This window comes from Corella eumyota, chromosome 2 (genome assembly GCF_963082875.1).
Source record: "Corella eumyota chromosome 2, kaCorEumy4.1, whole genome shotgun sequence".
NCBI lineage: Eukaryota > Metazoa > Chordata > Ascidiacea > Phlebobranchia > Corellidae > Corella > Corella eumyota.
In genome coordinates this window covers 2,397,992-2,408,824 of record NC_137491.1, presented here as the reverse complement: position 1 = coordinate 2,408,824, position 10,833 = coordinate 2,397,992, and the positions used below count along the sequence as shown (strand labels likewise).

The 10,833-nt window shown below is 31.1% G+C and overlaps 2 protein-coding genes across 2 annotated transcripts in view; both read right to left on the bottom strand.

Annotated features, from left to right (window-relative positions):
- Positions 1 to 48: 48 nt before the first annotated feature.
- On the bottom strand, positions 49 to 1,062 carry LOC145742777 (ADP-ribosylation factor-like protein 2-binding protein). The gene has a single exon (XM_082560575.1). It carries the CDS (start codon positions 970 to 972, stop codon positions 520 to 522), a length of 453 nt encoding a protein of 150 aa, XP_082416701.1. The 5' UTR covers positions 973 to 1,062; the 3' UTR covers positions 49 to 519.
- Positions 1,063 to 2,207: 1,145 nt separating this feature from the next.
- The window catches only part of LOC145741257 (uncharacterized), a 34,365-nt gene continuing 25,739 nt past the window's right edge, over positions 2,208 to 10,833 (bottom strand). Inside the window, exons 45-59 of the mRNA XM_082558813.1 lie at positions 10,653 to 10,794; positions 10,229 to 10,377; positions 9,510 to 9,627; positions 9,127 to 9,273; positions 8,517 to 8,635; positions 8,027 to 8,219; positions 7,097 to 7,183; positions 5,976 to 6,137; positions 5,019 to 5,189; positions 4,328 to 4,465; positions 3,803 to 3,943; positions 3,417 to 3,566; positions 2,974 to 3,132; positions 2,402 to 2,589; positions 2,208 to 2,290 (exon numbers count right to left, since the gene is read on the bottom strand). Coding sequence (XP_082414939.1) covers positions 2,249 to 2,290; positions 2,402 to 2,589; positions 2,974 to 3,132; positions 3,417 to 3,566; positions 3,803 to 3,943; positions 4,328 to 4,465; positions 5,019 to 5,189; positions 5,976 to 6,137; positions 7,097 to 7,183; positions 8,027 to 8,219; positions 8,517 to 8,635; positions 9,127 to 9,273; positions 9,510 to 9,627; positions 10,229 to 10,377; positions 10,653 to 10,794 — 2,106 coding nt within the window. The 3' untranslated portion in view covers positions 2,208 to 2,248. The remainder of the gene's footprint in view (positions 2,291 to 2,401; positions 2,590 to 2,973; positions 3,133 to 3,416; positions 3,567 to 3,802; positions 3,944 to 4,327; positions 4,466 to 5,018; positions 5,190 to 5,975; positions 6,138 to 7,096; positions 7,184 to 8,026; positions 8,220 to 8,516; positions 8,636 to 9,126; positions 9,274 to 9,509; positions 9,628 to 10,228; positions 10,378 to 10,652; positions 10,795 to 10,833) is intronic.

Genomic DNA, 10,833 nt, shown 5'->3' with positions numbered 1-10,833 from the left:
AAAACATTAAAGTAAAAAATTAAAATTACATGAATAATAAAAGCACCAAATATTAAAATGTGAGTTATATAAATATCACAAAAGTCATGTAATTGCAGAATCTTAAATATTGTTTTAAAATTACTTAGTTATACAGAAATATAATGGTTTAAAAAATAAACAAAACAAAAAACAAACTCAAAATATTGAAAAAGGCACTTGTGTTTTCATCTTAACTTTAACAATTAATATCTTATGTACCGATAATATATAAATAAAACATTGAGTTAAAATAAAAAAGTAGCCATTAAAACAGTAAGAATTATTATAGAGCCATTATATATGAACGAATACTAAAAAATGTTTTAAATAAAACAACAAGCAAGTATACTATATATGAAACTTTTTAAAGAAATTCCTTAATTAAAGTAACAAAAAATATTTGTTTAAAATTACAGTAACAAATGTTAGTATAATACAACAAAGTTTTGCAGCATAACATTAAACAGTTGGCACAAAATTGTCAAGAAAAAATTATAATTAGTTCCCGTAAGATTGAATCACAAAACTTTGCATTAAGTCTGCATTTTTTCCTTCTTTTTGAGCTTTATAATCAATAAACAATTCTTTAAATGCAATAAAATCAGTAAAAGTAACAAACATTTCAAAAATCTCTTCGCTTATTTCATTCTTATGTGTTTGCAATGATTTTAAAAATTTGTCCATCAGAAATCCTGGCAATCTTGCAGTTAATTGTGCCTCTAAGTAATTTTCAATAATTGATCCATATTCTTGAAAAATATCCGTGTAAATAAATTTATTTTCTTCACTGTCTTCGAATTCATTATAATGTTTATCCATAAAAGTGTTTTGTAATTCTTGGAAGTCCTCAGTCATTATAATATCCTCTATAACCCCAATAACGGTGTCAAATTTCTTCTGTTCGTCATTACAACTCACATCCATTTTTTCAACAAATTGAAATGAAGTCATTTTTGCTATTTTTTTAATAGTTCTTTAAAATGACTTTTTGTTTTTAATTTTTTTACAGATTTTAAACACCTTTTGGTATTAAATCTACTAAAAAACCTAAAAAATATTCGTTGATAATAAAAAACAACGTCAGTGAGGCCAACTACGTTAAACACTAAATAGCTCAATATATTGATATAGTCAAAACGTTATAATGGATAAGCTTTTGGCAAGAATTAAACACCAATTTTTAACTTTATTTAAAGACGCAGTGAACGCTAAAAATTAAATAAGATAATAAATTAATAGGCCTACGTATAATTCTGTAGCATAAATGATTTTACCAGTTATTTAAATCTAACTTCACTAAGCTAGTGTTTTGGTTACCAAATCAACTTTAGATTTGTATTAACGAAATGTTTGTTTGCCCGAAAATCCTATAAAAAAGGGTTTCCCAACAAATCAAGGTAGACACAACTTAAAAAAACTACTTAAAGCTCAGGCTATACTTTTGTATAAAAGCATTTTTATAACTTAGGATTTGTATTTTAACGCATGTAACGCTTACTTGTATTTTAATGGAATAACTTTTCATCTAAGGTTTAGTCTATAACTTCTTCACGTTAATGAAATTCGGCAGTATAGTAGCTAAAATACTTTACAACCGGTAGCGTGGGTTAGTGGTAAGAACACTTGCTACACCACACATGAGGTCGTGTGTTCAATCCCCACTGATCTCATGCTGTAACGCCCTTGAGTGAGACACTATAGACATGAACTCCTACTGAGCCAACACTTAATCAGCAGTATAATTACCGGGCAATTATAATCTATAATATCCCAAACTAACACAGAAAACTCGAGACTGGGGGGGGGAGTAACTGATGTTACTCTATTTTTAAGTCGCGCATTCGACTTTCCCACATCGAGGATAAAGATATATACAAAAAAAATAAGGAACTGGGTTTAAAATGCTTTCAAAGCTTAAACCAGACTTTTTTAAAAATCAATCACATGTAAACGACCACATCTTAAACTGAATAAGTAACTTATGATTTAAGCTGGGTTACCCCATGTTCAGGTAATAAACGTAAAATAAATCGAAAAATATAGAACAAGTATTTTAAAATGTTTTTCATAACTTCTTTTTTATTATTAAAGTTCAATTTTTTTTACAAAACAATTCATCAATTTCAATTATTATACAATTACCAAAGTATATCCTTCAACAAAACAAAATTTAAAGAAGCAACTTAATAATCAAGAAGAATTTTTGTACAAATTTTATGTTAAAATATTAAGCTTCAAATTCTGCAGGTAAATCCATATCCAAAGTATCCTGAAATTTAAAACAAATCCATTTATTCCCTAAAACAATGTAAATTAAAATAGTATTTAAAGTTAATTATTACATTAATCAAAATACCTCAAGGCCTAAACCTTGACTTACAGTTTCTTCGTTCTCTTTATTATACATGATTGGGTTTTCAAATCCTGCTACAGCACTTGAACTTCCCAAAATGGGAATTTTAACACTGGTTTTTCTATATAAGAAAAAGGCAACTCCACCAGCAGCAAGGACAAATAGAACAGCAATTATTATACCAGCAATACCACCTGCATCTAAACCATCGTTTTCTGTATAAAAAGTGAAAGCATTTACATGTTCGTTGCTCTTAAACCTTTAGAAGTGGTCAGAACACTTGGCTTCACTACATGAGGTCAGGGGTTTAATTCCCACTGCTCTCATCTTGTAGCATATTTGAGTAAGGTGCTATAAACGAATTGAACTCCTGCTGAGCCAACACTTAACCAGCAACTTATAATTTTTAGCAATTATAATCAATAATATTCCAAACTGCCACAAGCAACTTGGATTGGTTTAGGTAAATAATGTTACTTAATGTTTAGGTTGTGAAGTTGACCTTCCCACATCAAGGATAAATAAATGTAATAAAAATGGTAGATGCAACAAAAATATTTATGTTGGATTTTTATAAAATATAATAGTTCAGGTTTTACCTGGTCCATATGAAACAACTGTTGGTTTATTAGTTGTTTGCGTTGTCATAGTTGTTTTGGCTGGGGTGTTATTCGGGTCAGTGGGTTTAGTTGTAGGCAATATTCCATCTTTAGTTGTCGTTGTTACGGGCCCATCTGGGGGTTTAGTTGGGGGATTCCCTTAAAAAATAATTTCTAATAAAATATTTTGAACCAAAAAAAAATTAATTTTTTTTTAATTTAAAAAACAAAAATAAACAAATTAATGTTTCAAGTTAAGCAATATTAAAAACTGTGTAAATATTAACAAAAATAGCCAGAAAAAAACTAAGTACATATATTATCTTATCTTTTTTGTTATATTTAATGCAACAGTTAAGACATATATATATATTACATAAGCTTTTTTGGCATGTTAAGTAACCACGAAATTGCAAGAAAATTAAATAAGTTATTTTACTTACTAACACAACATTGTCTGTTTCCTGGACCACCACATTTATTTGTTTCATAATAATTTGAAGCACAGTAATTTGAGTTATATTGGCAAGTTCCGTACCCTCCTGTCTCACATGGTGCATCCTGACTTTCCCACTCATCCACCTGAGCATTACCTATATTTGTATGCGTAATTTACAATACTAAAAGAAGGCAGGTTAGGCATATTATAAGTGTAGGATAGCCATTTTCTTTTAAATTTATCAGTTTGGTTCAGTAACTTGTTTTATAAAAATAAAACAAATGCTATCAGAATATGGTATTGTTACTATGTCTAAACTTTTTAATAGTTCTAGATGTAAAGTTACATATTTCATAACAAAATAGTCAAAAAATACAAAATGTAACATACATGTGTCATCATCTGTCGCACATGAGTAACAACATCTGTTCTCTGATGCCCCACCGCATAAAAATTGCTCATAACCAAGCTCACAAGAATTGTAACGATAATCTTTACATGCCCCTCCTTTTTCAATACAAGCTGCATCATCTGTTTAAAAGAATATGTTTTAACTTAAATACAAAAAATTTCCAAATGCAAAATTAACAGACAACACATACATAAACTAACAGCATAACAGAGTAGTTAGAACACTTAGTTTAACTACACAAGATCCTGGGTTTGATCCTTACTGCTTCATGCTGTAGTATCCTTAAGCAAGGCACCAAGAACATTGAAAAATTCTGCTAAAACTAAAATCAACCAGAAAATTAAATATTCAGCAATTATAATCTATGATATCCTAAACTGTCAAAGACAATTCAAGACTAAAACAGAGTAACTACCGTTTCTATATGTTCAGGCTGTAAAGGTAAACTTTGCACATCAAGAATAAATAAGTACATAAAACAGAGAGAAATTAAGTTATCTTACATCTTGAATAATAACAAGTATGTGGCCCAACTCCAGACGCATCCCAGCAACACAAACGTTCCAAACATTCATATTCGTTGATTCCTTCATATCCACAATCACTTCTTTCACTGTCAGGGAATGAACAGGTTGAGTAGGCTAGAGAAAGTTAGTAAAAATAAATTAAATCATTGTTGATTAGTTTAATAAAAACTGTTTAAGTTATGCTACCATTCAAATAGAGCTGTATATAATTTGAATACATAAAATGAATAAAAACTAGAAAAATTGAATATTTTATACATTTAAAGTAAACTTGTAACCAAACAATGATATTAAAATACTGGCAGCATGGTGTAGTGGTAAGAACACTTGCTACATCACACATGGGGTTGTGGGTTCAATCCCCACTGATCTCATGCTGTAGCGCCCTTGAGTAAGGCGCTATAAACAGTATAAACTTCTGCTGAGCCAGCACCTAATCAGCAGTATAATTATCGGGCAATTATAATCTATAATATCCCAAACTGCCACAGGCAACTCGAAACTGGGTCGGAGTAACTGATGCTACTCTATTTAAGTCACGCATTCGACTTTCCCACATCGAGGATAAAGATATATACAAAAAAAAATAATTTAATTAATAAAAGCAAAACTATCATAAACAAAAATACAATAAATTAATTATTTAACAAAGTTAAAATTTACTTACTTTTATGCTTCTTGCAAACATATCCCCTTTTAGTGGAACAAAAATTATCATTCCATGCACCGGTGTTATAATATTCCACACAGGCTTCCCCTGCTTCACCGACATTATTTGGTTCCCCTTCTGCCCAGTTTGTGTAATCAACAGGCGAGTTGTCCTGCCATTCCCACCCACCTTAATAAATAACAAAATAAATAAAATATTAGAAGTAGAATTGTGTAGTGGTTAAGACTACATGAGGTATTGAGTTTAATTTTCACTGTTTCCATTTTTAAGTTATTATTCAAGGACTGCACTAACATGTATGGAATAAAATTAAATTTTTATTACATAAGGTATAAGCTTTAATGTCTGGTGTTGTGGCAGGAACCATTGCTACACCACACATGAGGTCGTGGGTTCAATCCCCACTGATCTCATGCTGTAGCGCCCTCGAGTAAGGCACTAAAAGCGCCCTCGAGTAAGGCACTATAAACGGTATTAACTTCTGCTAAGCCAGCACTTAATCAGCAGCATAATTATTGGGCAATTATATTCTACAGTATTCTAAACTGCCACAGGCAACTCGAGACTGGGTCGGAGTAACTGATGTTACTCTATGTTTCCCACATCAAGGATAAATGAATACAAAAAAAAATGCCTGTCTTTTATGCATAGGGGTCTAAAAGTTGCCACAAAAAACGTTTTTTTGAGTTAAAAAACAGTCAGATTAACGATTAAGTAATATTACCAGCTCAAAAACGAGAAAAGGCAATTTAAAACAGAAAAAAAAAAACTTAATGATAACTATTTTTTTATTTAGGTTTTTAGCTAATTTAAAAAGTTAATAAAAATATTTACAATAAATATAACTAAAACTAAAGAATCCAACATTATTATTTCAAAACAGAAAGTAACAAAAATAAAAATTCCAAAGATGGATTTTTCATTAAAAATGACATAATTTAATCAAAACCTTACCCCATCCATTTCTCTTCAAGCCCAACCATAGAGTTTTATGATTAGCAGAGTTAAGAATAAATTTATTCTCCGCAGCATCATGAATACTGGCGAGATATCCAGTTCGTTTTTGGCATTCATCGTCGGCATCGCCCCAAGATCTTAAATCAATGTCGTTGTGACCTAAACAACAAATATGTTGTAGCAGCTCTTTTTTTAATCTTTTGCATTTTATTACGTTATGTTCTAAAACTAACAACTTTGTCTTCTTAACTGTTTTACTGTTTTTTTTTTTTGTATATATCTTTATCCTCGATGTGGGAAAGTCGAATGCGCGACTTAAACATAGAGTAACATCAGTTACCCCGACCCAGTCTCGAGTTGCCTGTGGCAGTTTCGGATATTATAGAGACTTAATTGCCCGGTAATTATGCTGCTGATTAAGTGCTGGCTCAGCAGGAGTTCATACCGTTTATAGCGCCTTACTCAAGCGCGCTACAGCATGAGGGCAGTGGGGATTGAACCCACAACCTCATGTGTGGTGTAGCAAGTGTTCTTACCACTACACCTTACTTAAGGGCGCTACAGCATGAGAACAGTGGGGATTGAACCCACGACCTCATGTGTGGTGTAGCAAGTGTTCTTACCACTACACCTTACTTAAGGGCGCTACAGCATGAGAACAGTGGGGATTGAACCCACGACCTCATGTGTGGTGTAGCAAGTGTTCTTACCACTACACCTTACTTAAGGGCGCTACAGCATGAGAACAGTGGGGATTGAACCCACGACCTCATGTGTGGTGTAGCAAGTGTTCTTACCACTACACCACGCTGCCGGTTAACGCTGTGAAAAGACAATATTACTAAGTTTCACTATTACTAAAAATTTAAATAGTTGTATATGTGGTTAAAGACTTAAAATTACAACTTAACTTAAACAGACGCAATTTTAATTATATCAAAAAGTTACACCATTTTCTATTTTTAAAATCAGTTTATGCCACTTTCTATTTTTAACTTAAATCTTCACAATTTTTAATTTTTAGCATAAATCTACACCACTTTCTATTTTAAATATAAGGTTACGCCACTATTACAAGTTGTGTTTAAGTTTATATTCACAGTGTTTATGTTACTTACCATAAACAATCAAGTAACAGTAATCTCCAAACCCGACCCATCCATTTCCACATATTCCTACACCAGGATCTTGAGGTGGGATCACCACTAAAAATAAATAAGAACAATTTAACTATAAGAAAACAAAACATAACTTAGTACATTTAAAAATAGATCACATTTAGCTAATGTAAATGTAAAGAACATTCATTTAAACAGCTAAAAAGAACAAAAAATGTTTGCATAACACAGAAAATAATTGTGATTAACAGAACAACCAGAGGTCCGGGGTTCAATTCTCATTATTTTCTGTTGAATTATGTAGCACTGCATTACCAATGTTCTTAACACATTTGGCAATAAGTTATTTTTTAATAGATGATTCTAAAATAAGTCACCTCTTAATGCTGATACCTCTTAATGCTGATAACTTTGCTAACAGCAAAAGTAAAACATAAGGTTTGCTAACAGCAAAAGTAAAACATAAGGTTTGCTAACAGCAAAGGTATAACATAAAGTTTGCTAACAGCAAAAGTAAAACATAAGGTTTGCTAACAGCAAAGGTATAACATAAAGTTTGCTAACAGCAAAAGTAAAACATAAGGTTTGCTAACAGCAAAGGTATAACATAAAGTTTGCTAACAGCAAAAGTAAAACATAAGGTTTGCTAACAGCAAAGGTATAACATAAAGTTTGCTAACAGCAAAGGTATAACATAAGGTTTGCTAACAGCAAAGGTAAAACATAAAGTTTGCTAACAGCAAAAGTAAAACATAAGGTTTGCTAACAGCAAAGGTAAAACATAAAGTTTGCTAACAGCAAAGGCAAAACATAAGGTTTGCTAACAGCAAAGGTAAAACATAAGGTTTGCTAACAGCAAAGGTAAAACAAAGGTAAGAAAACTCAAAGTACAATAAAACTACACATACCAATACTTTAAAATTCACTTACAAGTTTCATGTTTACACACAAAGGGGTTAGTTTCAGTGTTGCATTGAACTGGTAATCTGTTTTCCCAATTCCCATAATCACTCATTCTTACACAACCACTCGTTTGGTCCAAGTTTTGTGGTTCATTTTGGTTCCATTGGGTGAAAACAACTGGTGAATGGTCGGACCATTGAAAAGTTGAAAGACCATTGCTCTAAAATTTAAAAGTTTTAAACTAACACAATTTTGTTATTTGTAACTTAAATTATTACAAACATTTGTGTGTAAAAATATCCTTATAAAAGTTATAAACTGTTCATAATTTTTAACCAATGCTGTATGCTGTTACCCTGTTAATTCTTTTTAATTAAGTACTAATGTAAAAAGCAAAAGTCCGGTAGATCTTTGCAAAGTTATTTTTATTTAGTTTACTTCACCAATTCTGACAAAATTTTTAATTTACCAATCTCACTATTATTTTATATTTAAACCTTGTATTAGTTTAACTTACATTATTGTAGTTAAGTCCATTCCACATATGAACTTCTGTTTGAATGTCTGGCCAAATTGTTGTCAACAAATAATTATTCTCATAAACATTCCATATACTAGCTAAGTCCATTGTGATTCCTTCATGGAAAAAAACAAGTATGTTAGTAATACAATAGGAAGATTAAATTTTAAAAGCAAAATATATAGAGTAACCAAGATTTTTTAATAACTGGAAGCATGGTGTAGTGGTAAGAACACTTGCTACACCAACTGGCAGCGTGGGGAGACCGGCATCGCGGTGTAGTGGTAAGAACACTTGCTACACCACGCATGAGGTCGTGGGTTCAATCCCCACTGCTCTTATGCTATAGCGCCCTTGAGTATGGCGCTATATTAGGTATAAACTCCTGCTGAGCCAGCACTTAATTAGCAGTTTAATTATCAAGCAATTATAATTTATAATATCCCAAACTGCCACAGGCAACTCGAGACTGGGTCGGAGTAACTGATGTTACTCTATGTTTAAGTCGTGCATTCGACTTTTCCACATCGAGGATAAAGATATATACAAAAAATATATATATATGTTTATATACAAAAATTAACTTTGGGGAATCAATATTTTTTACCTAATGCAATTCCGTCATTTATACATTGTTGTCTGGCATTTGCCCATGTTTTATAATCATTTTCATTTATGTAAACTTTATAACAACTTGTATCCCATTCCACCAAACCCTGGCCATTAGGACATATTGTGGAGTCAACAGGCTGATCTAAAGTATTTACAAGTTAGAAGATCTTTTAATGTTAGTAATTTTGTATAAAAAATGTAAAATATAAAAGTTAAGTATTTTAAATAAGCCTTCACAAACTAAAAAAATAACTTTAACAGTAAAATTTGATCCATAGGCTAATAGGTATTGGGCTTATACATTTGTTGCAATACCCTTTTTTGTGAAAAATTTTAACTTTATTGTAGAAACTAATAAATAAATAACACACTTAATACCTGAAAAATCAGAGCTTTTTTCTCTAGAGCAGTAGAATGGTCTTGTTTCACTGCATTTTAAATCATTCCATCTTCCTGCATTGCTGGTTGACCACAATAATTCAACACATTCTTCCAACTATAATTTGTATAAAGTTAAATATAACACAACTTAGAAATATTATTTTTCACATTATTATTGTGAAATACAATGCAATATTAATAAAGAACATTGAGTAAATAAATTTAAACACAATTTAAATGTTACATAATATTTATTGTTTAATCATTTTTAAACAAATTTTTATTCTCAAATACAAAAAAACTAACCTCACGACTTAATTATATAGTGGCTTTCATTATTTTTTTTTGTATATATCTTTATCCTCGATGTGGGAAAGTCGAATGCGCGACTTAAACATAGAGTAACATCAGTTACTCCGACCCAGTCTCGAGTTGCCTGTGGCAGTTTGGGATATTATAGATTTTAATTGCCTGATAATTATGCTGCAGATGCTTAGCAGGAGTTTATACCGTTTATAGCACCTTACTCAAGGCCACTACAGTATAAGATCAATGGAATTGAACCCATGACCTTATGTGTGGTGTAGCAAGTGTTCTTACCACTACACCACGCTGCTGGTAATTATCCTAACTTAAGATGTTTTGCCATTTTCAATACAATTGCTGTAGTGGTAATACCTAGGTATTAATCTTATAAAATTTATGTTAAAACTTACATTTTCACTGTTATTAGGTTCATTTGTATTCCAGTTAGTATAATAAAGATCTGAATTGTCAGCCCATACAAACACTCGGTCAGTTCTGGTGGTGTGAAGTCCTATCCATATGTTACTGTTTTTTCCATACAACTGAGATGTCAAGAAAGCTAAACAAAATATTGAGATTTTAACAAAAATTTAGGTAACAGCTAAACCAGTATATAAAATTTAACATTTTACTTTTATGATTTTTTGACATATATATATCATTTTAATAATTAAATACAATTGCAAAACTTTGTTTAACCTTAGTATTAACATATTAATGTAACATTTAATACATCTTTTTTTATTTTATACCATTTGAAATGGACTTTAGTAGGTTCTTAAAAACAGAACTGATATTGAAATTTTTAAAATATCTCCAATATTTGTGAATTACCGTTATAAAACCTGTTGTTAACAGAAGCAAGGAACCCTCCCTTAGATTCACAATAAGTTTCAGCCTCATCCCAGGTAGTTCTCAAACTTCCATCAGTGAAACCAACTTCAAGGAAACATTGGCCTCCATAAGGCAGCCACAACTAACATTAAAAACATAAAATAACTAAGTTTTTTGCCTA